The following is a 27,153-nucleotide window of genomic DNA, read 5'->3' as shown; positions in this document are numbered from 1 at the left end:
GTAAAGCGAGTTTGGCGTTTCCCACTGTGATGGTGTTGTTTTTCGCCGCCTGTAGGACTCGTTCCTTGTCGGTGAATCTCAGGAAACGTATGGTGATTGGGCGCGGTGGTTGTCTGGCTGCTGGTGGGGGCCTCAGTGCTCGGTGAGCTCTCTCGAGTTCTATGGGCCTGTCGGTGGACATGTGGAGCCACTCGGGAAGTTTGTCTTGCAGGTAGCGGATCAGTGGCATGTTTCCCTCTTCTTTTTCGCCCAGATTGAATAGAACACAATTATTCCTTCGCCCCCTGTTTTCCAGGTCCTCTGTTTTCTCTTCCAGATGCTCGATTTTCTTTTTAGCATATGCTATTGTTTCCATGGCATCTGTCAATAAGTTTTCCATGGATAGGATTCGCCCCTCTGCCTCAACCATAAACGAGGGCGCCTGGTACATCTTGTTGTTGATGTCAGGCAAAGCGTTTTCCAGGATTGTCACCTTGCCCCCTATCGCACTGAGCTGAGAGTTAATGGCATCTAATTTAGTGTTTAGTTCTGTACGTTGGGATCTCAACTCAGAATGGATGTCTTCGACAGAGTGCGAGGTTGGCATTCGTTGTGCCTCGTGGGGGAGCGGGTTCTCTTGCTCCTGGCTAATGGCGCTAGTTTTTTCTGAAGCTAGCTTCTTCTTGGAGGCTTTTTCCGTCGCTAATACTCGAGTCCGGGTAAAAATGTCACCTGTAGTGTCGCCTTTTGTAGCCGCCATGACTTTTTCTTGCTAAAGCTAAATGAGTTTGAACTTGGAGTGGAGGTAAGATTAGGAATTGGAAACTACTTGTGCGGAGCTCTTAGTTCATGCGGCCATCTCGTCCAAGGGTCACGTGATCCCCAACAGCGCCATTTTAAGTGATTTTCAAGACACCCAAAGTCAATTTAAATACACAACAAAATCTGCAGGATAAAAATAAATATAATCAAACATTCAAATAAGTAAACAGGCTATATTAAAGTGCACTAAACATAGAGACAGATTAACCATGGAGAACATGAAACATGATGACAGATTAACCAGGGAAGTGAATTTAACAGAGGTTAAAACTAAAACAACAGAATCTGGGTACGTCTGTGTGAAGAGGTGTGGCTTTAGTGTGGATTTGAATAGTACACAAGTAGGCCTACGCTATTTTTGCATTGTAAAACTTTTTTTAAGTGTTATGTTTTCCCAGATTCATAGTGTTATGCAGCCCAGGCCTATCTAGGAAGGCTGGGCATAAATTGTTTGCTCACAGCATCACATGATGACGTGGGCAACATAAACACTTAAACTCTGTAGATAAAAGTTAATAGTAATCAAAACTAATTTCACCACGAAAGGAAGTGCAATCGAAATGAATGAAGAAGACAAGGTAATTCTAGTGAGTTAATAAAATGACAAGGTGTTGCCTGTCAGCGTTGTAGACTACTGCCTCACAAGCCCGGGCTTTAGTGGCACTGGCATACGCGCCTTGCCTCTGCACTGAAGGAGCCACCGAACGCGTCCGCGTTGCAGATCTCACTTTCTCCCGCTACAGTATGTCCTACAATGACATATTTGGTGGGGATTGGCAGCCAACAATAGGATTGGATTGGGACTAAATCAAAGAATAAAACGATATTGAAATGAATAGTATTAACAAATATTTCCCAGAAGATTTTGGGTTCAACCTAAGGCTGACTAGGACAGATCAATCAACTTGATCCGACACAGTACCTACGTGTCATACGTAAGTAAACCCACAAGAGAGACAATATTGCAAAGGCAGGACCATGTTCGATGGAAGGCGTAGGGGTAGGCAATCGAAAACGTTTGACGGGGAAATTTCTGTCAATATTAGTTAGTCCTACTGAGTGGGCAAGTAACCTTTCCCGCGCTCTTCCTAAAAAATACTATTTGTGATGTCATAAAGGTCTAACGTTCCATGACGTAGCATGTAGCCCTAAATTACAGTCCCTGCCTGCAATATTGTCCTCACTCTCGACCTGAACTCAACTTGAATGTAACCAACACAGACAAGGACATGCTTTTTGAGATATAAAATAGCTTGAATGGATGAAGAAAGGGTAAGCTAAATTACTTCATACAATATTGGGGGAAAGTAAAAAAGGGTGAAGCAATATAAGCGGATATTTCTTGTAAAAAGCTATAACATATTGTAAAGCAAATGTACCATTCTTTATAAAGTCACCAGCTTAGCTGTGATATGGCTGTAGCTCTATTTATGATGTCCTCTGCACAGATCTACTCTGACATTGACATATTATTACTTATTGGAATGTCTGTCCTTCAGGTAGCACAGAGGGAGGATGGTGATCCTCAGAGGGAAGGAAAGGAAGTTGTTGAGGAAGAACCGGTGGCCACACCCAAAGAGGAGGCCAAGAAGGGAAGGAAGGTAAGATGGCAGGAGTGACAGAGCACATAATAGGCCTACTGGGTTACACTCTGTACCTGATAGCAGTCATACCATAGATATCTATATATCTCAGATAACAACATACGTAGTAGCTGTTTTCAAAACGTGTTTTAAGAGCTGCTTTGACCTGGCCCCTGGCTATTCATAATTGTCTCAGAGTAGGAGTGCTTATCTAGGATCAGTTTTGCATTTGAGATCATAATGAATACAATTATTTGGGCAAGGTTGAGCCCACACCTTATCTGATGAACTTTATGTATACGGGCCCTGGTGTTACATGTCTGCCATCATTTGAGATCTAGAATCTGTTCTGTTCTATCCTAGGCAAAAAGTAAGAGGAGTGGCAAGAAGTCAAGGAAGCTGGGCACTGACAATGATGCAGGTCAGAGATTTACCTCTGTAGTACTACATTGTTTCTCTATTCTGTAGGTTGTGCTATCCATTTTCAATGAAACTGTAGTCTACTGTAATCAGTAAGAAAGGTCACATAGATAGCTTTATTAAAATAGGCCTATTCTAAAACCCTTAAACAATGAAATCAGAGTATTAAGAGATAAAACGTCTGATTTCTCTTTAATTTTGTTTCTACTTCCTCTACGGCAATCACATCTTTAGTCTCCAGGAATAAACACCTGGATAGAGGATCTGTAATTGAGCTCCTGGAGAAGAAAGCTGTTAAGGCTGCATTCGGCCCAGGCAACAAGGATGAGATGGAATACTCCTACCCAATCCTCATCTCATTCCTGCGCAATCTTACTGATGAGTATGTTAAAAGTTTTTCTGTAATGTTCAACATTTATGAAATATTGTGCAGTGGGAACTAAACACTAACTAAAACACTTATTTTAAATTGTCTAGGCAGTGGCAAGTGATCTACAAAGGACTAAAAAACCCTGTAAGTTTCCCTACCTGCCTTTGACCTTTGATGTGTCAATGATCTGTTGAATTCAGAGATTAGCCATCAAGTCATATTCTGTTATTCATGTTCTCTGTCAGACTTCATCAAACTTTGAATTCAGTCACAGACAAGAATAACAATGTTGATCAAATGCATTCTGTTCGATCTAGAATACTTTACATCACAGTTCCATTGAAAAGACTGTTTTTGTTCTGTTTGTTCAAAACAGATGACGAAGGAACAGCTTGCCAAATTGTGCAAGACAATTGTAACCTTCATCGCACAGACCACCCTGCAGATCCTGCTGCCAGCCCTGGCCCGCGTACTTGGGGTAAAGGACTTTGCTGACGACGACACTGACTCACCCAAGAGGGGTGGCAGTGCAAGATCCTTTGCTGCCTTTGATCAGGAAAGACTGGAGCTCATCCAGGAAGTTAGATATCTGGCGAAGAAAATGTATAAGGGCGGCACAGGGGCTCAACATCTCAGGTCCCTAACACCCTCTTCTAAGAGGTATGTTCCCCTCAAGGTTTTCATGTATGGATTTCACCAAGATCATCTATCCCAGTGTTAGCCAATGCAATTTACTCTATCTGATGTAGTACAAAATGTAATGTATCAGCCTTTGAGCATATTCAAATGAATGAGCATGTAAAGCGATCAAAAGGACATGTAGATATTTAGAATACTAAAATTACAACGCTTGACCGATTTGCCAAGTTAAGACAGGAATTATCATGCTTTGCTTGTTCGTTTTAAAGTTCCCAGACCTCAGTGAAAGTCCTCCTGGGAATGACAGAGGACAGAATCATCAAAAGTGTCCAGGAGCAACTGTCTGATCATAATATCCTGTCCTCTTGCCCACCTGAGCTGACTGTTGGTCTTATCAAGGTGGTGGTCGAACAGCTTAACTCTGCCCTCTCTGCGACCATCAGCAGAGCCATTTCAGGGCGGTCATCCCCTATTTCTTCTGGTACCCAGGCCGCTGAACAAATGGTCAACATGGTCCAGAAATGTTTTGATGATCACACCACCCCAGAGGACCAGAGCTCTACCTCTGTATTAGAGTCATGCATTCCACCTGCAACAGAAGAAGTGATGACTGTTATCGCAGAGATGGTGGGTGAATTGGAAAAAGAAGATCCGGAATTGGCTAAGGTTTTTCGAGAAGTGGCTGTGAAAGTAAAAATGTTGGCATCTGGCAGTGACCTTGTAGTGGAGCACCTGGATGTTGAAGACTCTCCTATTCCAGAGGAGCTGAACATAATATGTACATCTTGCAAAGCAATGATGCAAAATCTTGGCACTCTGTTTAGTGTGAAGTTCAAGACCAAAGCCTCAAAGGCTGTGAGTGAAATTCTTGTGAGAAGGTTAATGAGCGATATCTCTGGTATGGTTCAACCTTCTCATTCGTTTAGTACCACTCCAAGCTTGATGAATGCATCTAGCCCATCTGACAGGATCCTTGATTCTGCGGCCACTGAGCTCATACAGACCAAAGTAGAATCTGAGGCATCACAAATAATTGATAACTTTGTTGAAGATGTCAAGGACATTGTGCAGTATGCTGAATTAGATCAGCCAACAAGCACCCAGAGAGATACCCAAGTGGGACACTGTAACGACAAAGCGGAAACCCTTCCATGCAGCTCGTAGACTCTGCGAGAGACTTCAGGCAAAGCTGGAGACATTGTTCCTCAGAATGGGTGGAGCTCCAGTCCAAGGGGAAGAACTTATGGAAAAAGCTGACTCCAGTGCTGTGCTTCTGGAGCATACTGACTCCAGTGATCTGCCTGTTTCAATCCTGAGCTTGCCTTCCCCATGTAGGAGTGAATCCCCTATATCAGAACGTAGTTCATCTTCTTTATCTGATGGATGTGATTCAACTGACTCTGTAGGAGAGAAAACACCAGAGCAACCTGAAACCAGTAAGAGTGAGGCAATACTGCAAGTGGTCAACTCAACAGGACTTGGTTCTCTCCGTAAATGCCAAAGTGAGAACTCTCAACCATTACTGTCTCTCTGTGATTCCAACATGGTGCCCTGCACCAAAGAGGTCTTGTCCCAGATTGTGACCATGTATAGGTCAGAGGTGGCAGATTTGGAATGCACATCATCTGTTGCAGAGGGTTCCTCTTACAACTCCCTTGAAGTCTGTGGCTTTTTGGACAGTGTCATGTCTTATCTAGAAGACATGCCTGTGTCTGGTTCTTCATGGTTGGAAGGATTAAGAGATACTCCAGCCTCAGTCATTGAGAAACTCTCCAGTGAGGAGTTCCAGATGAACGCTACCAACGAAGTGCGAAAAATACTGATCAAATCAGTCAGTAGCTTTCCCAGCAAAGTCAGTTCCAGCCAGACAGATTCTCAGATGTTGCCAGCAAAATCAACAATTTCCTTAAGGCATACAGATATAACTGCTTTTGAAATCGTTGGATCAATTACAAATGACATGAAGAGCCTTTTCCCACCCACAGAGTCTTCTACTACTCTATGGCAGGCAGACTCTATGCTTCAACAGAGTGATGAGAAAACCTCAGAGTACACTGAGGCCACACCCAAAGGCTCACAGTCTGGTTTGGAAGTATCTGAGAAGAAGATCTGGACAACTGCAAATACTATTTACCACAATGTGAAGACAAAGATGAGGAATTATTTTACATGGCAAAATCAAGTCAAAGCAACAACGGCTCAAGCCAAAAAGACCCTCAGCCATATTCTGGTTTCAATTCAGAAAGAGCTGTCAAAATCTGACCAAACGGTGACTGCGCTTTCACAAATAGAGAATGTGGTTGGAATGATGCTGAAGGATGTTGAAAGGGTAAGCAGTGAATGTGGTGAGGAACTGATCTATCAAGCGCCACAGCGTTCTTCCTCCTCGTTGTCATCCTCATCTGCCAGATCAAAGAAGTCAGAGTGGGAATTTTCACTCCCTGGCACTCCCATCTCTTCTGATTTACCAGAGAGTATTACTCAGCCCATTGTGAGATGCTCAGTCATCGACATGGGCAAATCTACTAAGCCAAAAACATTGGTGTGTGATGCCAGGGAAAGCATGTCTGCAATAGTGGATACCATCATAAAGGAGGTACATCCAGAGGAAGAAGGGGAGGTTGCATTCCACCCTGATCTAACAGCTGCGATAGCAAGACTGGAGGAGCTCATATCTCAGGGTAGGATTGGTGCTCTCTCACGTGATCTTACTCACCAAGTCAACCGCATCATTTCTGAGAGCAACTTGACCCCTCTGGTTCTGACAGTGGCGGCTGGAAAGAGTGCTTCCGATACAGTCCTTACTGAGCTGAAGAGGAATGACAAGACGGTGGGGAAGCCCACAGCTTACAAGCTGGTTCAGCTTTTTGCAGAGGAGTCTGTGAAGCGCCTCTTGCTTCCTAGCCTTATGCCCTCTACAGCTTCAATGAGTTTGGCTCAGGGAGTTAGTGTGCCGGCTAGCGTATCTGAAGATAGGATTTCATGTTCTTTTTCTACATCAGCATTTAGTGACACAGTCAGCCTGTTTACCAAAGTAATGGTAAGCCAGGTCATGGACTCTGTGGTTTCTGATGCACAAAGCAGAGGGTCATCTCCAACCGGAACTGTAACTGATATAGGCAGTCTACTGAGTGGTAAGTCCTACCCTCTGCCATCTTTCTCCGCCATCAGCATGACAACAAGTGGGACCTCCAATGCTGCACGAGGCTTTGAGGACAACATAGATGCTGAGGAAAGGGATACCATCAGTTGTTTCGGTGTACCTCAGAGCATTGTTTGTGATCAGAATTCAACCAGCCCGGATGTTGCCTCGCTTTCAACCCCATCCACTGTTAACTTAGTCGGTGATGATGACTTCACCGGCCTCATCAGCATGTTAGTGGTGAGACTTCTGTCAAAAATACAAACCCAAACTGATCTGTACCCAACTGACGTCACACGCACGTCACAAGACCTGATTCCAAAAGTTATAGCTGCCTTCTGTGCATGGTCAGGCTGCTCTGAGACCCAAGCTTATCCCAAGAACCTGAAGAGTCACAAAGTATACAGCACCGTCTACAAACATCTGTTGAAGGAGTTTGGCTCAGAGAAAATACTCCAACTGGCCGTGTCGACTCAGGACTCCACTTTCAATAGGATTCTTGTGAAGTCATTGAGCAAGGAGCTTCTCCACAGTTGTAACGAGGCATCAAGAGCAGCCTCAAGAACATCTTTCGAAGCCACCAGGCCAGAAGCTCTTCTCATGGCTGAAGATGTGAAGGCTACCAGAGGGAAGCTGTCTTTCCTACAAAGGCTTGCCAGACTGAAATTCAACTTAAAGGTACATCACACTTATTTAAGTTAACAATTGTGTCAATGTGAGTAAACAATGTTATTTAGAGAAAATGTAAAACCATCCATTAATTCCAAAACCATTTATAAATCTTGTTGTGCTGGTGTGTAAGATGTGATCGTTATTACCGTGAGATTGTTCTGCTGTGACAGTTGTTGTGACATGTTTTTGTTTTAGCCATTCATGATGGGAAACAAGAAGAATTCCCGCCATTCTGAATCCAAAGACCAGACTACTGCTGAAGAGATCATGTGTAAGTCCATACAGCAGGACATTTACTGTTTGAGATATTGGTGTACAAAGCTGCTATTGCAAAAATATTAAACCCTATATACAGTACATTATATATTATCGATAGTAATCTCTTATGTACAATTATTTATAGTTTCCAAATCTCAAGATTCTGGTTCTCATTTATTTGTGAAAGTAATAATGAGTTGAAACTAAGAATACAATATACCATCATTTCTAAATGAAAGTGCATGTCAACTCTCTCTCTTCTGTCGCCCAACATAGTGGCACATCCTGCCACGTTTGAACTCCCAGAGGGTCTTCCCTCCACCTCTCAACAGGAGAAGCCTCGCAAACGTCCCCTTCTAATCAGGATGTTTTCCACCATCTCCATAGGCCTATCCAAGCCATTCAAACGGTTTTCAAAGCAAGCTTAATACAACAATTTCCTTTAATACAGTAATATTTGCATTGAATTGATGGCCTTTGTCTTCATTTGTGTTGCCCTGTTAACACATTTTATTAGAAAATACATAGTATATTTAGTTTAGTTTATTATGCAGTCAGAGTCACGGTGTAGGCTAAACAAAGTAATGTTGTCCTGAATAATGTATAGAACATGCACCCCCACCCACACACACACAAACAGTGTGATTCATTGAACACACACACATAGTACTTCAGTTATGTCCCACAACCAACATTCGACCAGATATCAATGATTCAGTGTAAAATACATGTACTGTAAAATAAACCGTATTTAATTTACAACCAATAAAATAATACATGATGCAGGACACTCAGTTATAAGGGAATTAACTGGTTTAACTTCTCAAACAGAAACACACACATTTCCATTTTCTGTGGATCGCCCATGTTTACATTTTACTGAATGCCAGTCTGACCTTTGACCTGTAGATGACAATAAAGGTCTACTTTTGCTGCAGATCCACTTCTAAAGCTCAAACCTCTCTGGACATGTAGCCAAAACATTTGTCCCTAGTGAGAGAGAGTATGTGTGTGTGGCAAAAAAGGGAATATTGCACTACACTTTTATGATACAGATACATTTTGCATTCGGTAGCATAGCACAGCTGTAGTTTTTTCAAATGCCAAATGTACATGTAGCATGCTTCTGCCTACAGATGCTTTTCTGAGTGACTTGTGTTGTGAGAGAACCAGAATTCAAACATAAACTCCTGGATTACATTTTATAATATTGTCAGCTCTTTTTAGTAACATATGGTAGCATACATGTTTCACACGGTGGCAAGTCAAGCTAGTTAGTTACATGTAACAACATTACATTATATGGTCAATGTTTGTGTGTATCCTCTTAGCTTTTACCTTTGACATCAGCAAGCGACGCACGGGCTGGTCCTGCAGACTCCCACGCCCATGGCCCAGGAGAAGGCTGGGGGCCACCTGCTCACTCACGTCCCAGCCATCTCCTTTGAGACCGACTCTACTGTGGAGTGCACCTCCAAGAGGACTCCGGAAGAGAGGGAACGGGTGAAGGTTAAACTGGCCAACATGGCCTTGATGGGAAGGATCAAAAGTCTTGGCTGTGAAATGCCCATTATGTGTGATTATCGAATTGATCATTTTCCACTTTTGAAACAACAATGGGAAAGACAGGGTTTATAGCAAAGGTTGCTCAGATTGGGCTTTTGGAAAAATTGCGAGAATGAAAGTGCACTCCTGATTCAGAGAGAAAGATCCAGCTTAATCATCCATACCATTGTTTAAATTACAATAAAAAAACATTCAAACTGTTCCTGAGTTTCGAAAGACAGAGAAAGGAAAACATCATTATCTTCAGTCTGTTCACACCTGTTCACACAAGTCCTACTGTCCACAATCTCAGGGTTCTTCAATACAAACACACCTGTTTCAGAAAACCTGATCACTTTCACATTCGAACAATGTTTGTAGGATACTTTTCAATAACTCAATAAATGTAAGTGTTGAAACCATACATAGCTGGTAACTTGAGCTCGGCAGAGTAGTTTTGACCTGTGTCCAGATGCAGTCATTTATGTTGTCTAAAGGCAATTTGTCTCTTATAACAATGTTATTTTTCTGAATAATCTAATTTAATTGACTGGTAGGTAGTCACTAACTATTTGTAGCATGTGTTCCTCTGTTTATTGATATTTACATGGTGTGTATGTGTTAAGATGTTAAGTAATTAATGTTGATATTATCCAAAGGGTTTTTAACTGAAATGTTAAATGTTACATTTACGCTCATATTTGTAAATGGTATTTCAAAAATGGCGGAATCAAAAAGTATTGGAATAGTGACTTGTATTTTGCATCTAGAAGTGTAAGAATTTTAGAAGAATGCTATTTCATCAGTCAAATGTTGCACTGTTTGATAAGACAGGGTAAAGAAAACCTCCATTTTAATGAGTTTAGTTGTGAGTTTGACATTTTACCACAAGAAGTCACTATAATGCAAAAAAAACTTTCTCAAGCAATAATTTTGCTAGGACTGTCTGGGAGTGGTCAGTGTGGAGGGGAAATTAAAACTAGCTGTTATTGGCACTCTCATTGTCGTTGGTCTATAAACCAATTTACACATGGTGATGTCGCCATGGAAAGCCAAAATTCTGGCACATGCAAACCTGCTGATTAGAAGGTGCTGTATAGATGTGAGAAACTCTCTTTTCATGGCACTTCAATATCGAAGTGAATTTTTCGTAGCAGGTTAGGAAACTGAGGTTAAGGTTAGGAAAAGGGTTAGTGAAAATGCTCTCCAAACCTTCTACGAAAATTACTTTGCATTGAAGTGCTGTGAAAAGAATGTGTCCCTGCTCAGGTGTTGCGTGCATCAACCAATGGTTGTGTGCCAAGTCATCCATTGTGTCATCGACTGACAGATTGCTATAACATATGATGTGGTTAGCTGACACACAAAATACCTATCCAGGCAGTGTAAGATCTGGCAAGTGTCAGCAAGGCCTGGGCAGAGGAACATGCTCCGTATTTTCAACCAGAACTATCAGGAAGCAACCCCGATCACATTTTTGTAAAACACATTTACAGTGTTAGTTTCATCAGCTGTTGTACAATATGAAATCTAATTATTTTGACTTCACAGGGCCTTTAAATGTAGGCAAACAAGTTTTCAGCATTCAAACTAATCTACCCAGCCAGATTCAGCACCATGGACAGTGAAGATCAGAATACCTGCGATCTGACGATTAGAACAGTGCTATTTTATTTTTATTTTTTTCAATTTAAAGTTTTATTGAAGTTCTTGTTTTTCAATCAACCAACAAAACACATTCCACATTCACAGGCTTTAAAAAAAGAAAAAGTCAAAAAATAATAATACATATGAAAAAAATAAAAATACAATTAAAATGAATGATAAAGTCAAATAAAAGCATTTATTTTCCTTGGTGCACACGTACTCAAAAACGAAATTAAAATAAAAACACACAAAAAAAACATTTAACACTTGCAGCAGCACTATCAAGGTTCTTATCAGCTATTTCAAGCATTCGCTGAGACGACGGGCCAATAATTCGTTTTTAGGTTTTACAGTACCTTACACAACATGTATCTGCGCATTTCCCTAGTCACCCCGTTCACTCTGTCCAGTTTGAAATATAGTTGAATAGTGAAGACCAGAGTCTATCAAACTTGGGCTGTCTCTTGTGGAGGTCATAAGTGAGCTTTTCAAGAGGAAGAAAGTCAACAATCTGGTCAATCCACATTTTAAATGTAGGAGGGGTATTAGAGGCCCACAATAGAAGAATACATTTCTTAGCAAAGTATGTAATAGTCATAAGCAAATTTTCTCTGTCAGGATCAAGAACAAAGTCCTGCTGGGCATTAAGAAGATAGATACACGGGGTCATATCAAACTGTACCTCTAGTATTTTCTGTGCAGCAGTATGTAGATTGCCAGAATCTAGCAATCTCCCTACAGCTCCAAAATACATGCATATAGGTTCCACTTTCAGAGGTACATCTTTTACAGTTAGGAGACATCTGTTTTCATTCTATGGAGTCTCAAAGGAGTATAATAAAATTTGTACAAAAATTTGTAATTAGATTCTTTCATTTTTACACTGGTAGAGGAGCAGTATACCCTGTCGCAAACCTCCGCCCATAACTCATCACTGATAGTCAGACCAAGGTCCTTTTCGCAGATTATTTTCAAAGGAGTAAAGGAGGAGCTTCCTTTCTCAGAAAGGACTCTATAGATGTAAGATATTTTGCCTTTAATGGATTGTGCTGTGACAAGAAGGGTTTCAACTTCATTCAACTGAGTTCTAAACCTCCTCTCGGAGGTAAATGAGGAAATGACATGTCTAATTTGGAAGATATTTGAAATAATGGGATCTTGGCACATCGAATTCACTGCAGAGCTCTTGAAAGGATTTCACTGTAGTGGTTTTCTGATGAAATAGGTCTGAAAAGGTCCTGATTCCTAGAGTATGCCAAAGATTAAAGTTCCCTCCCTCAGGGCTTTTGGCAAGTCTTGGTTGCCCACTATAGGCGAGTGAGAACATATTTGGGAGGAAATGCCCAGGTATTTCTTACAGTCCCTCCACGCTAGTAGGGTGCTGTAAATCACAAAGGTTTTGGCTATGTTGCCCACTTCACTAAAGTTATTAATGAATATAGTTGAGCTTAAGGGCAATGAACCACAGGATTGGGCTTCTATCTGAATCCACGTTGACTCTTGTCTGTTTGTGATCCATGTTAGCATGTTGCGGATTTGGGCAGACCAGTAGTACAATTGAAGGGAGGGAAGGGCAAGACCACCCTTAGATTCAGGTTTCGATAGAGTGGAAAACTTGATCCTAGGTTTTTATTGCCCCATATAAATTTGGTGACGCTTTGGTTAGTTGTTTTGAAAAAGGAAACTGGGAGATAGCATGGGAGCATCTGAAATAAGTAGTTCAGTCTAGGGAGGACGTTCATACGGATTACATTAATTCTTCCTACTAAGCTAATTGGGAGGGAGATCCAGGTTTGGAGATCGTTCTTGATTTGGTCCAGGAGTGGAAGATCATTTTCCTTAAAAAGGCTATTCAGATCTGGTGTTATGAAGATCCCGAGGTATTGAAACCCCTGTGTTTTCCATTGGAAAGGACAAAGTGTCTTCATAGAGCTGGTGAGTGTAATATTGAGAGGGCAGGCAGTGGATTTGTTAAAATTGATCTTATAACCTGAAAACTTGCCATACTGAGCAATTGTGTCTAAAATGAGAGGGAGGGATTTCTCAGGGTTGGATATGTAGAGCAAGACATCATCCGCGTAAAGCGAAATCTTGTGCTGCAGGCCGCCTGCAGAAACACCCATAATACTTGGATTGCTCCTTATCAGCTCTGCCAGAGGCTCCGCCCCCAACAAGTAGAGCAGCGGGGACAGCGAGCACCCTTGTCTTGTGCCCCGTTCCAGAGGGAATCTGTCAGAGTTCAGTCCATTAGTAGTCACCATGGCATTTGGATGAGAGTATAGTGATTTGATCCATTTAATAAAATTTGGGCCCATATTGAACTTTTCTAAGACTGAAAACAGAAAGCTCCACTCCATCCTGTCAAACGCCTTCTCAGCATCCAGTGAAGCCAGTAGGACAGGGGTCTTCTGTGCGTTTACTTGATCAATAATTTCAAAAAGACGGCGAATGTTATCAGAAGAGTATCTGTCTCTAATAAATCCAGTTTGGTCCGCTTTTATTATTTTGAGAAGAAGAGTGTTAAGTCTTTTGGCGAGCAATTTGGTAATTATGTTATAGTCGAAATCCAACAAGCTTATGGGCCGGAAGGACGAGCAGGATAGGGGGTCCTTGTCTTTTTTAAGCAACACTGTAATGCGAGCTGTGTGCATTGAGTCTGGGAGAACTCAGTTTTTGCAAAAATCCTCCAGCATTGGCATGAAGATAGGGCTGAGCTGGGGCCAAAAAGCTTTGTAGAACTCTCTGGGGAATCCATCTGGGCCTGGGGACTTATTAGGTGGCATGGAGGTAATTGCCTCCAGGATCTCCTCAGGAGTGAAGGGGGAGTTGAGATCTTCTTGGTCGGTCTCTGATAGTTTAGGCAGCGAGATTCCCTCTAGGAAAGAGTGGAGTTCTGCCTCCGTGTGTTTTCTCTCAGATGTATATAGTTTGCAGTAAAAATCATGAAAAGTTAAATGGATCTTTTTTGGGTCATATGTGACCTCGTCCTCTGCTGTTCGGATAGCCATGATTGTACGCTCTGACTGCTCCTTTTTAATTGGTAAGCAAGCAATCTACTGGGCCTATTGCTATACTCATGGTATTTCTGTTTAGTAAAGATTTTTTTTAAAGTTATCTCCCGAGTGTAGTCCAAATTCAGTTTGGCTTTGGATGCTTTAAGATGACTCCAGGAGGTGCTGTCTAGTGATTGTTTATGTATTTTTTCACAGCATTCCAGCTCCCTCTCAAGATCTAGCCTGTGTGCTTCCATTGCTTTTTTCTTAGAGGAAGCATATGCAATTAGATGACCTCTTAGTGTGGCTTTAGCAGCGTCCCACATTGTGGCCGGAGAAACAGGAGAATCTTTATTGTCTTGTGTGTAGTTGTCTATCCATGTAGTTACTAATGTATGGAACGCTTCGTTTGATAGCATGGAGGTGTTGAATTTCCAGCTCTTTGACCTCGGGATGTTTTTGCAGAGGTCAAAGCGGAAGTGGACAAAGGCGTGATCTGAAAGTGCTATTGGTCCGATTGTACAAGTGGCTGAATTTATGAAACTCTTTGGGATAAAAATGTAATCTATACGGGAGTAGGTGTTATGGACATTAGAGTAGTATGTATAGTCCATAGATGAGCTATTAGTCTCTCTCCAGATATCTATCAGTCCCATCTCTTTAGTAAGAGAGTTGCAGATCTAGGATTTGTGGTGGGGACTTGAGATGATTAGTCTAGGGTTGGGTTAAGGGTACAATTAAAATGTCTGGCCACCACGCCAAAGGAGACACAATGCTCATTGAACAGGGTTATAATTTTTGACATGAAGGCAGGAGTATCTGTGTTAGGGGCGTATATGTTTAATATAGTAATTGGTTGACCATATAGTGACCCAGTTATCAAAATAAATCTCCCCTCCGGATCAGATATGTTTTTGTCAATTATGAATGGAACATTTTTATGGATAAGTATGGCTGTGCCTCTACTGTTTGATTTGAAAGATGAGAAATACACCTGTCCCACCCAAGCTCTGCGGAGTTTGGCATGTTCAGCATCACAGAAGTGTGTCTCTTGTAATAGCGATGTCTGCTTTTTCCTTTTTTAGAGCACATAGTATCTTTTTTCGTTTTATTGCATGCCCTAGACCATGGCAGTTCCATGTCAATAGATTCAAGGTACTAGTCATCGTCATCGAGCAGTAATCGAACTTTAGTGCAAGTCATCGCTGGGTAAAAATGGATAGTAATTACAGCTGCGTTCACATAAAAGGAAAATAAATGGTGTACATAAAATAATAATCTCTGAACACCCCAGCTGAGTTCCCAAACAACTCGACACATCCCGTTGGATCTATTACCCCCCCGCTCAGTCTCAATTCTGTGTTCCGAATAAAACAAAAACCGGGAACAGTTAGCAACGCACAATGTCTCCCTCTCCCCACCAAAGAAATGCCTCATCCTCTCCACCCCGCATTGAGTAAATAACATAGTTGCCCTCGTCCAGACCACAGTAAAAGAGGGGAGAAAAATAAAATCAATAGCCAAGCCTACATATACCTCCCCCGAGGGACATAGGGAACCCCAAGTAATAATAGCAACAACAACAACAAAAAAACAGGGAAATAAAAGTAGGCTGAAACATTAGTAGGCCTAGGTTAGGCTATACAGCCCATCCCTCTCAGTTAAAGGAAAATAAATATAAATTGGACGGCTATAATGACCTTTAGGGGGTGGGTCTCTGGATATCGGCTATATGTCGTGTTTAGTGTTTAGTTCTGTACGTTGGGATCTCAACTCAGAATGGATGTCTTCGACAGAGTGCGAGGTTGGCATTCGTTGTGCCTCGTGGGGGAGCGGGTTCTCTTGCTCCTGGCTAATGGCGCTAGTTTTTTCTGAAGCTAGCTTCTTCTTGGAGGCTTTTTCCGTCGCTAATACTCGAGTCCGGGTAAAAATGTCACCTGTAGTGTCGCCGCCATGACTTTTTCTTACTAAAGCTAAATGAGTTTGAACTTGGAGTGGAGGTAAGATTAGGAATTGGAAACTACTTGTGCGGAGCTCTTAGTTCATGCGGCCAACTCGTCCAAGGGTCACGTGATCCCCAACAGTGCTATTTTAAGTGATTTTCAAGACACCCAAAGTCAATTTAAATCCACAACAAAATCTGCAGGATAAAAAGCAATATAATCAAACATTCAAATAAGTAAACAGGCTATATTAAAGTGCACTAAACAAAGAGACAGATTAACCATGGAGAACACGAAACATGATGACAGATTAACCAGGGAAGTGAATTTAACAGAGGTTAAAGCTAAAACAACAGAATCTGGGTACGTCTGTGTGAAGAGGTGTGGCTTTAGTGTGGATTTGAATAGTATACAAGTAGGCCTATGCTATTTTTGCACTGTAAAACTTTTTTTAAGTGTTATGTTTTCCCAGATTCATAGTGTTATGCAGCCCAGGCCTATCTAGGAAGGCTGGGCATAAATTGTTTGCTCACAGCATCACATGATAACGTGGGCAACATAAACACTTTAACTCTGTAGATTAAAGTTAATAGTAATCAAAACTAATTTCACCACGAAAGGAAGTGCAATCGAAATGAATGAAGAAGACAAGGTAATTCTAGTGAGTTAATAAAATGACAAGGTGTTGCCTGTGAGCGTTGTAGACTACTGCCTCACAAGCCCGGGCTTTAGTGGCACTGGCATACGCGCTTGCCTCTGCACTGAAGGAGCCACCGAACGCGTCCGCGTTGCAGCTCTCACTTTCTCCCGCTACAGTATGCCCTACAATGACATATTTGGTGGGGATTGGCAGCCAACAATAGGATTGGATTGGGACTAAATCAAAGAATAAAACGATATTGAAATGAATAGTATTAACAAATATTTCCCAGAAGATTTTGGGTTCAACCTAAGGCTGACTAGGACAGATCAATCAACTTGATCCGACACAGTAAGCCTACGTGTCATACGTAAGTAAATCCACAAGAGAGACAATATTGCAAAGGCAGGACCATGTTCGATGGAAAGCGTAGGGGTAGGCAATCGAAAACGTTTGACGGGGAAATTTCTGTCAATATTAGCTAGTCCTACTGAGTGGGCAAGTAACCTTTCCCGCGCTCTTCCTAAAAATACTATTTGTGATGTCATAAAGGTCTAACGTTCCATGACGTATCATGTAGCCCTAAATTACAGTCCCTGCCTGCAATATTGTCCTCACTCTCGACCTGAACTCAACTTGAATGTAACCAACACAGACAAGGACATGCTTTTTGAGATATAAAATAGCTTGAATGGATGAAGAAAGGGTAAGCTAAATTACTTCATGCAATATTGGGGGAAAGTAAAAAAGGGTAAAGCAATATAAGCAGATATTTCTTGTAAAAAGCTATAACATATTGTAAAGCAAATGTACCATTCTTTATAAAGTCACCAGCTTAGCGCTGATATGGCTGTAGCTCTATTTATGATGTCCTCTGCACAGATCTACTCTGACATTGACATATTATTACTTATTGGAATGTCTGTCCTTCAGGTAGCACAGAGGGAGGAGGGTGATCCTCAGAGGGAAGGAAAGGAAGTTGTTGAGGAAGAACCGGTGGCCATACCCAAAGAGGAGGCCAAGAAGGGAAGGAAGGTAAGATGGCAGGAGTGACAGAGCACATAATAGGCCTACTGGGTTACACTCTGTACCTGATAGCAGTCATACCATAGATATCTATATATCTCAGATAACAACATACGTAGTAGCTGTTTTCAAAACGTGTTTTAAGAGCTGCTTTGACCTGGCCCATAGCCTATTCATAAATTGTCTCAGAGTAGGAGTGCTTATCTAGGATCAGTTTTGCATTTGAGATCATAATGAATACAATTATTTGGGCAAGGTTGAGCCCACACCTTTTCTGTTGAACTTTATGTATACGGGCCCTGGTGTTACATGTCTGCCATCATTTGAGCTCTGGAATCTGTTCTGTTCTATCCTAGGCAAAAAGTAAGAGGAGTGGCAAGAAGTCAAGGAAGCTGGGCACTGACAACGATGCAGGTCAGAGATTTACCTCTGTAGTACTACATTGTTTCTCTATTCTGTCTGTGATGTGAGGTTGTGCTATCCATTTTCAATGAAACTGTAGTCTACTGTAATCAGTAAGAAAGGTCACATAGATAGCTTTATTAAAATAGGCCTATTCTAAAACCCTTAAACAATGAAATCAGAGTATTAAGAGATAAAACGTCTGATTTCTCTTTAATTTTGTTTCTACTTCCTCTACGGCAATCACATCTTTAGTCTCCAGGAATAAACACCTGGATAGAGGATCTGTAATTGAGCTCCTGGAGAAGAAAGCTGTTAAGGCTGCATTCGGCCCAGGCAACAAGGATGAGATGGAATACTCCTACCCAATCCTCATCTCATTCCTGCGCAATCTTACTGATGAGTATGTTAAAAGTTATTCTGTAATGTTCAACATTTATGAAATATTGTGCAGTGGGAACTAAACACTAACTAAAACACTTATTTTAAATTGTCTAGGCAGTGGCAAGTAATCTACAAAGGACTAAAAAACCCTGTAAGTTTCCCTACCTGCCTTTGACCTTTGATGTGTCAATGATCTGTTGAATTCAGAGATTAGCCATCAAGTCATATTCTGTTAGTCATGTTCTCTGTCAGACTTCATCAAACTTTGAATTCAGTCACAGACAAGAATAACAATGTTGATCAAATGCATTCTGTTCGATCTAGAATACTTTACATCACAGTTCCATTGAAAAGACTGTTTTTGTTCTGTTTGTTCAAAACAGATGACGAAGGAACAGCTTGCCAAATTGTGCAAGACAATTGTAACCTTCATCGCACAGACCACCCTGCAGATCCTGCTGCCAGCCCTGGCCCGCGTACTTGGGGTAAAGGACTTTGCTGACGACGAAACTGACTCACCCAAGAGGGGTGGCAGTGCAAGATCCTTTGCTGCCTTTGATCAGGAAAGACTGGAGCTCATCCAGGAAGTTAGATATCTGGCGAAGAAAATGTATAAGGGCGGCACAGGGGCTCAACATCTCAGGTCCCTAACACCCTCTTCTAAGAGGTATGTTCCCCTCAAGGTTTTCATGTATGGATTTCACCAAGATCATCTATCCCAGTGTTAGCTAATGCAATTTACTCTATCTGATGTAGTACAAAATGTAATGTATCAGCCTTTGAGCATATTCAAATGAATGAGCATGTAAAGCGATCAAAAGGACATGTAGATATTTAGAATACTAAAATTACAACGCTTGACCGATTTGCCAAGTTAAGACAGGAATTATCATGCTTTGCTTGTTCGTTTTAAAGTTCCCAGACCTCAGTGAAAGTCCTCCTGGGAATGACAGAGGACAGAATCATCAAAAGTGTCCAGGAGCAACTGTCTGATCATAATATCCTGTCCTCTTGCCCACCTGAGCTGACTGTTGGTCTTATCAAGGTGGTGGTCGAACAGCTTAACTCTGCCCTCTCTGCGACCATCAGCAGAGCCATTTCAGGGCGGTCATCCCCTATTTCTTCTGGTACCCAGGCCGCTGAACAAATGGTCAACATGGTCCAGAAATGTTTTGATGATCACACCACCCCAGAGGACCAGAGCTCTACCTCTGTATTAGAGTCATGCATTCCACCTGCAACAGAAGAAGTGATGACTGTTATCGCAGAGATGGTGGGTGAATTGGAAAAAGAAGATCCGGAATTGGCTAAGGTTTTTCGAGAAGTGGCTGTGAAAGTTAAAATGTTGGCATCTGGCAGTGACCTTGTAGAGGAGCACCTGGATGTTGAAGACTCTCCTGTTCCAGAGGAGCTGAACATAATATGTACATCTTGCAAAGCAATGATGCAAAATCTTGGCACTCTGTTTAGTGTGAAGTTCAAGACCAAAGCCTCAAAGGCTGTGAGTGAAATTCTTGTGAGAAGGTTAATGAGCGATATCTCTGGTATGGTTCAACCTTCTCATTCGTTTAGTACCACTCCAAGCTTGATGAATGCATCTAGCCCATCTGACAGGATCCTTGATTCTGCGGCCACTGAGCTCATACAGACCAAAGTAGAATCTGAGGCATCACAAATAATTGATAACTTTGTTGAAGATGTCAAGGACATTGTGCAGTATGCTGAATTAGATCAGCCAACAAGCACCCAGAGAGATACCCAAGTGGGACACTGTACGACAAAGCGGAAACCCTTCCATGCAGCTCGTAGACTCTGCGAGAGACTTCAGGCAAAGCTGGAGACATTGTTCCTCAGAATGGGTGGAGCTCCAGTCCAAGGGGAAGAACTTATGGAAAAAGCTGACTCCAGTGCTGTGCTTCTGGAGCATACTGACTCCAGTGATCTGCCTGTTTCAATCCTGAGCTTGCCTTCCCCATGTAGGAGTGAATCCCCTATATCAGAACGTAGTTCATCTTCTTTATCTGATGGATGTGATTCAACTGACTCTGTAGGAGAGAAAACACCAGAGCAACCTGAAACCAGTAAGAGTGAGGCAATACTGCAAGTGGTCAACTCAACAGGACTTGGTTCTCTCCGTAAATGCCAAAGTGAGAACTCTCAACCATTACTGTCTCTCTGGGATTCCAACATGGTGCCCTGCACCAAAGAGGTCTTGTCCCAGATTGTGACCATGTATAGGTCAGAGGTGGCAGATTTGGAATGCACATCATCTGTTGCAGAGGGTTCCTCTTACAACTCCCTTGAAGTCTGTGGCTTTTTGGACAGTGTCATGTCTTATCTAGAAGACATGCCTGTGTCTGGTTCTTCATGGTTGGAAGGATTAAGAGATACTCCAGCCTCAGTCATTGAGAAACTCTCCAGTGAGGAGTTCCAGATGAACGCTACCAACGAAGTGCGAAAAATACTGATCAAATCAGTCAGTAGCTTTCCCAGCAAAGTCAGTTCCAGCCAGACAGATTCTCAGATGTTGCCAGCAAAATCAACAATTTCCTTAAGGCATACAGATATAACTGCTTTTGAAATCGTTGGATCAATTACAAATGACATGAAGAGCCTTTTCCCACCCACAGAGTCTTCTACTACTCTATGGCAGGCAGACTCTATGCTTCAACAGAGTGATGAGAAAACCTCAGAGTACACTGAGGCCACACCCAAAGGCTCACAGTCTGGTTTGGAAGTATCTGAGAAGAAGATCTGGACAACTGCAAATACTATTTACCACAATGTGAAGACAAAGATGAGGAATTATTTTACATGGCAAAATCAAGTCAAAGCAACAACGGCTCAAGCCAAAAAGACCCTCAGCCATATTCTGGTTTCAATTCAGAAAGAGCTGTCAAAATCTGACCAAACGGTGACTGCGCTTTCACAAATAGAGAATGTGGTTGGAATGATGCTGAAGGATGTTGAAAGGGTAAGCAGTGAATGTGGTGAGGAACTGATCTATCAAGCGCCACAGCGTTCTTCCTCCTCGTTGTCATCCTCATCTGCCAGATCAAAGAAGTCAGAGTGGGAATTTTCACTCCCTGGCACTCCCATCTCTTCTGATTTACCAGAGAGTATTACTCAGCCCATTGTGAGATGCTCAGTCATCGACATGGGCAAATCTACTAAGCCAAAAACATTGGTGTGTGATGCCAGGGAAAGCATGTCTGCAATAGTGGATACCATCATAAAGGAGGTACATCCAGAGGAAGAAGGGGAGGTTGCATTCCACCCTGATCTAACAGCTGCGATAGCAAGACTGGAGGAGCTCATATCTCAGGGTAGGATTGGTGCTCTCTCACGTGATCTTACTCACCAAGTCAACCGCATCATTTCTGAGAGCAACTTGACCCCTCTGGTTCTGACAGTGGCGGCTGGAAAGAGTGCTTCCGATACAGTCCTTACTGAGCTGAAGAGGAATGACAAGACGGTGGGGAAGCCCACAGCTTACAAGCTGGTTCAGCTTTTTGCAGAGGAGTCTGTGAAGCGCCTCTTGCTTCCTAGCCTTATGCCCTCTACAGCTTCAATGAGTTTGGCTCAGGGAGTTAGTGTGCCGGCTAGCGTATCTGAAGATAGGATTTCATGTTCTTTTTCTACATCAGCATTTAGTGACACAGTCAGCCTGTTTACCAAAGTAATGGTAAGCCAGGTCATGGACTCTGTGGTTTCTGATGCACAAAGCAGAGGGTCATCTCCAACCGGAACTGTAACTGATATAGGCAGTCTACTGAGTGGTAAGTCCTACCCTCTGCCATCTTTCTCCGCCATCAGCATGACAACAAGTGGGACCTCCAATGCTGCACGAGGCTTTGAGGACAACATAGATGCTGAGGAAAGGGATACCATCAGTTGTTTCGGTGTACCTCAGAGCATTGTTTGTGATCAGAATTCAACCAGCCCGGATGTTGCCTCGCTTTCAACCCCATCCACTGTTAACTTAGTCGGTGATGATGACTTCACCGGCCTCATCAGCATGTTAGTGGTGAGACTTCTGTCAAAAATACAAACCCAAACTGATCTGTACCCAACTGACGTCACACGCACGTCACAAGACCTGATTCCAAAAGTTATAGCTGCCTTCTGTGCATGGTCAGGCTGCTCTGAGACCCAAGCTTATCCCAAGAACCTGAAGAGTCACAAAGTATACAGCACCGTCTACAAACATCTGTTGAAGGAGTTTGGCTCAGAGAAAATACTCCAACTGGCCGTGTCGACTCAGGACTCCACTTTCAATAGGATTCTTGTGAAGTCATTGAGCAAGGAGCTTCTCCACAGTTGTAACGAGGCATCAAGAGCAGCCTCAAGAACATCTTTCGAAGCCACCAGGCCAGAAGCTCTTCTCATGGCTGAAGATGTGAAGGCTACCAGAGGGAAGCTGTCTTTCCTACAAAGGCTTGCCAGACTGAAATTCAACTTAAAGGTACATCACACTTATTTAAGTTAACAATTGTGTCAATGTGAGTAAACAATGTTATTTAGAGAAAATGTAAAACCATCCATTAATTCCAAAACCATTTATAAATCTTGTTGTGCTGGTGTGTAAGATGTGATCGTTATTACCGTGAGATTGTTCTGCTGTGACAGTTGTTGTGACATGTTTTTGTTTTAGCCATTCATGATGGGAAACAAGAAGAATTCCCGCCATTCTGAATCCAAAGACCAGACTACTGCTGAAGAGATCATGTGTAAGTCCATACAGCAGGACATTTACTGTTTGAGATATTGGTGTACAAAGCTGCTATTGCAAAAATATTAAACCCTATATACAGTACATTATATATTATCGATAGTAATCTCTTATGTACAATTATTTATAGTTTCCAAATCTCAAGATTCTGGTTCTCATTTATTTGTGAAAGTAATAATGAGTTGAAACTAAGAATACAATATACCATCATTTCTAAATGAAAGTGCATGTCAACTCTCTCTCTTCTGTCGCCCAACATAGTGGCACATCCTGCCACGTTTGGACTCCCAGAGGGTCTTCCCTCCACCTCTCAACAGGAGAAGCCTCGCAAACGTCCCCTTCTAATCAGGATGTTTTCCACCATCTCCATAGGCCTATCCAAGCCATTCAAACGGTTTTCAAAGCAAGCTTAATACAACAATTTCCTTTAATACAGTAATATTTGCATTGAATTGATGGCCTTTGTCTTCATTTGTGTTGCCCTGTTAACACATTTGATTAGAAAATACATAGTATATTTAGTTTAGTTTATTATGCAGTCAGAGTCACGGTGTAGGCTAAACAAAGTAATGTTGTCCTGAATAATGTATAGAACATGCACCCCCACCCACACACACACAAACAGTGTGATTCATTGAACACACACACATAGTACTTCAGTTATGTCCCACAACCAACATTCGACCAGATATCAATGATTCAGTGTAAAATACATGTACTGTAAAATAAACCGTATTTAATTTACAACCAATAAAATAATACATGATGCAGGACACTCAGTTATAAGGGAATTAACTGGTTTAACTTCTCAAACAGAAACACACACATTTCCATTTTCTGTGGATCGCCCATGTTTACATTTTACTGAATGCCAGTCTGACCTTTGACCTGTAGATGACAATAAAGGTCTACTTTTGCTGCAGATCCACTTCTAAAGCTCAAACCTCTCTGGACAAGTAGCCAAAACATTTGTCCCTAGTGAGAGAGAGTATGTGTGTGTGGCAAAAAAGGGAATATTGCACTACACTTTTATGATACAGATACATTTTGCATTCGGTAGCATAGCACAGCTGTAGTTTTTTCAAATGCCAAATGTACATGTAGCATGCTTCTGCCTACAGATGCTTTTCTGAGTGACTTGTGTTGTGAGAGAACCAGAATTCAAACATAAACTCCTGGATTACATTTTATAATATTGTCAGCTCTTTTTAGTAACATATGGTAGCATACATGTTTCACACGGTGGCAAGTCAAGCTAGTTAGTTACATGTAACAACATTACATTATATGGTCAATGTTTGTGTGTATCCTCTTAGCTTTTACCTTTGACATCAGCAAGCGACGCACGGGCTGGTCCTGCAGACTCCCACGCCCATGGCCCAGGAGAAGGCTGGGGGCCACCTGCTCACTCACGTCCCAGCCATCTCCTTTGAGACCGACTCTACTGTGGAGTGCACCTCCAAGAGGACTCCGGAAGAGAGGGAACGGGTGAAGGTTAAACTGGCCAACATGGCCTTGATGGGAAGGATCAAAAGTCTTGGCTGTGAAATGCCCATTATGTGTGATTATCGAATTGATCATTTTCCACTTTTGAAACAACAATGGGAAAGACAGGGTTTATAGCAAAGGTTGCTCAGATTGGGCTTTTGGAAAAATTGCGAGAATGAAAGTGCACTCCTGATTCAGAGAGAAAGATCCAGCTTAATCATCCATACCATTGTTTAAATTACAATAAAAAAACATTCAAACTGTTCCTGAGTTTCGAAAGACAGAGAAAGGAAAACATCATTATCTTCAGTCTGTTCACACCTGTTCACACAAGTCCTACTGTCCACAATCTCAGGGTTCTTCAATACAAACACACCTGTTTCAGAAAACCTGATCACTTTCACATTCGAACAATGTTTGTAGGATACTTTTCAATAACTCAATAAATGTAAGTGTTGAAACCATACATAGCTGGTAACTTGAGCTCGGCAGAGTAGTTTTGACCTGTGTCCAGATGCAGTCATTTATGTTGTCTAAAGGCAATTTGTCTCTTATAACAATGTTATTTTTCTGAATAATCTAATTTAATTGACTGGTAGGTAGTCACTAACTATTTGTAGCATGTGTTCCTCTGTTTATTGATATTTACATGGTGTGTATGTGTTAAGATGTTAAGTAATTAATGTTGATATTATCCAAAGGGTTTTTAACTGAAATGTTAAATGTTACATTTACGCTCATATTTGTAAATGGTATTTCAAAAATGGCGGAATCAAAAAGTATTGGAATAGTGACTTGTATTTTGCATCTAGAAGTGTAAGAATTTTAGAAGAATGCTATTTCATCAGTCAAATGTTGCACTGTTTGATAAGACAGGGTAAAGAAAACCTCCATTTTAATGAGTTTAGTTGTGAGTTTGACATTTTACCACAAGAAGTCACTATAATGCAAAAAAAACTTTCTCAAGCAATAATTTTGCTAGGACTGTCTGGGAGTGGTCAGTGTGGAGGGGAAATTAAAACTAGCTGTTATTGGCACTCTCATTGTCGTTGGTCTATAAACCAATTTACACATGGTGATGTCGCCATGGAAAGCCAAAATTCTGGCACATGCAAACCTGCTGATTAGAAGGTGCTGTATAGATGTGAGAAACTCTCTTTTCATGGCACTTCAATATCGAAGTGAATTTTTCGTAGCAGGTTAGGAAACTGAGGTTAAGGTTAGGAAAAGGGTTAGTGAAAATGCTCTCCAAACCTTCTACGAAAATTACTTTGCATTGAAGTGCTGTGAAAAGAATGTGTCCCTGCTCAGGTGTTGCGTGCATCAACCAATGGTTGTGTGCCAAGTCATCCATTGTGTCATCGACTGACAGATTGCTATAACATATGATGTGGTTAGCTGACACACAAAATACCTATCCAGGCAGTGTAAGATCTGGCAAGTGTCAGCAAGGCCTGGGCAGAGGAACATGCTCCGTATTTTCAACCAGAACTATCAGGAAGCAACCCCGATCACATTTTTGTAAAACACATTTACAGTGTTAGTTTCATCAGCTGTTGTACAATATGAAATCAAATTATTTTGACTTCACAGGGCCTTTAAATGTAGGCAAACAAGTTTTCAGCATTCAAACTAATCTACCCAGCCAGATTCAGCACCATGGACAGTGAAGATCAGAATACCTGCGATCTGACGATTAGAACAGTGCTATTTTATTTTTATTTTTTTCAATTTAAAGTTTTATTGAAGTTCTTGTTTTTCAATCAACCAACAAAACACATTCCACATTCACAGGCTTTAAAAAAAGAAAAAGTCAAAAAATAATAATACATATGAAAAAATAAAAATACAATTAAAATGAATGATAAAGTCAAATAAAAGCATTTATTTTCCTTGGTGCACACGTACTCAAAAACGAAATTAAAATAAAAACACACAAAAAAAAACATTTAACACTTGCAGCAGCACTATCAAGGTTCTTATCAGCTATTTCAAGCATTCGCTGAGACGACGGGCCAATAATTCGTTTTTAGGTTTTACAGTACCTTACACAACATGTATCTGCGCATTTCCCTAGTCACCCCGTTCACTCTGTCCAGTTTGAAATATAGTTGAATAGTGAAGACCAGAGTCTATCAAACTTGGGCTGTCTCTTGTGGAGGTCATAAGTGAGCTTTTCAAGAGGAAGAAAGTCAACAATCTGGTCAATCCACATTTTAAATGTAGGAGGGGTATTAGAGGCCCACAATAGAAGAATACATTTCTTAGCAAAGTATGTAATAGTCATAAGCAAATTTTCTCTGTCAGGATCAAGAACAAAGTCCTGCTGGGCATTAAGAAGATAGATACACGGGGTCATATCAAACTGTACCTCTAGTATTTTCTGTGCAGCAGTATGTAGATTGCCAGAATCTAGCAATCTCCCTACAGCTCCAAAATACATGCATATAGGTTCCACTTTCAGAGGT

At 41.5% G+C, this 27,153-nt stretch overlaps 3 protein-coding genes across 3 annotated transcripts; all 3 read left to right on the top strand.

Moving 5' to 3' along the window:
- The first annotated feature begins 3,287 nt into the window (after positions 1-3,287).
- Positions 3,288-5,588, top strand: LOC118964652. Its single transcript, XM_036978499.1, has 3 exons — positions 3,288-3,318; positions 3,551-3,834; positions 4,083-5,588. Exons 2-3 carry the CDS (start codon positions 3,551-3,553, stop codon positions 4,975-4,977), a joined length of 1,179 nt encoding a protein of 392 aa, XP_036834394.1. The 5' UTR covers positions 3,288-3,318; the 3' UTR covers positions 4,978-5,588.
- Positions 5,589-5,983: 395 nt separating this feature from the next.
- LOC118964651 lies at positions 5,984-8,360 on the top strand. Its single transcript, XM_036978498.1, has 2 exons — positions 5,984-7,633; positions 7,823-8,360. Exons 1-2 carry the CDS (start codon positions 6,119-6,121, stop codon positions 7,967-7,969), a joined length of 1,662 nt encoding a protein of 553 aa, XP_036834393.1. The 5' UTR covers positions 5,984-6,118; the 3' UTR covers positions 7,970-8,360.
- A 10,492-nt stretch (positions 8,361-18,852) lies between these two features.
- Positions 18,853-24,387, top strand: LOC118964650. The gene is made up of 4 exons (XM_036978496.1): positions 18,853-19,132; positions 19,381-22,930; positions 23,120-23,195; positions 23,459-24,387. The coding sequence occupies exons 1-4, from the start codon at positions 19,074-19,076 to the stop codon at positions 23,608-23,610; spliced, it is 3,837 nt and encodes a 1,278-aa protein (XP_036834391.1). The 5' UTR covers positions 18,853-19,073; the 3' UTR covers positions 23,611-24,387.
- The last annotated feature ends 2,766 nt before the right edge of the window (positions 24,388-27,153 follow it).

Source organism: Oncorhynchus mykiss, chromosome 5 (genome assembly GCF_013265735.2).
Source record: "Oncorhynchus mykiss isolate Arlee chromosome 5, USDA_OmykA_1.1, whole genome shotgun sequence".
Lineage (NCBI taxonomy): Eukaryota > Metazoa > Chordata > Actinopteri > Salmoniformes > Salmonidae > Oncorhynchus > Oncorhynchus mykiss.
This window is presented reverse-complemented; position numbering and strand designations above follow the sequence as displayed.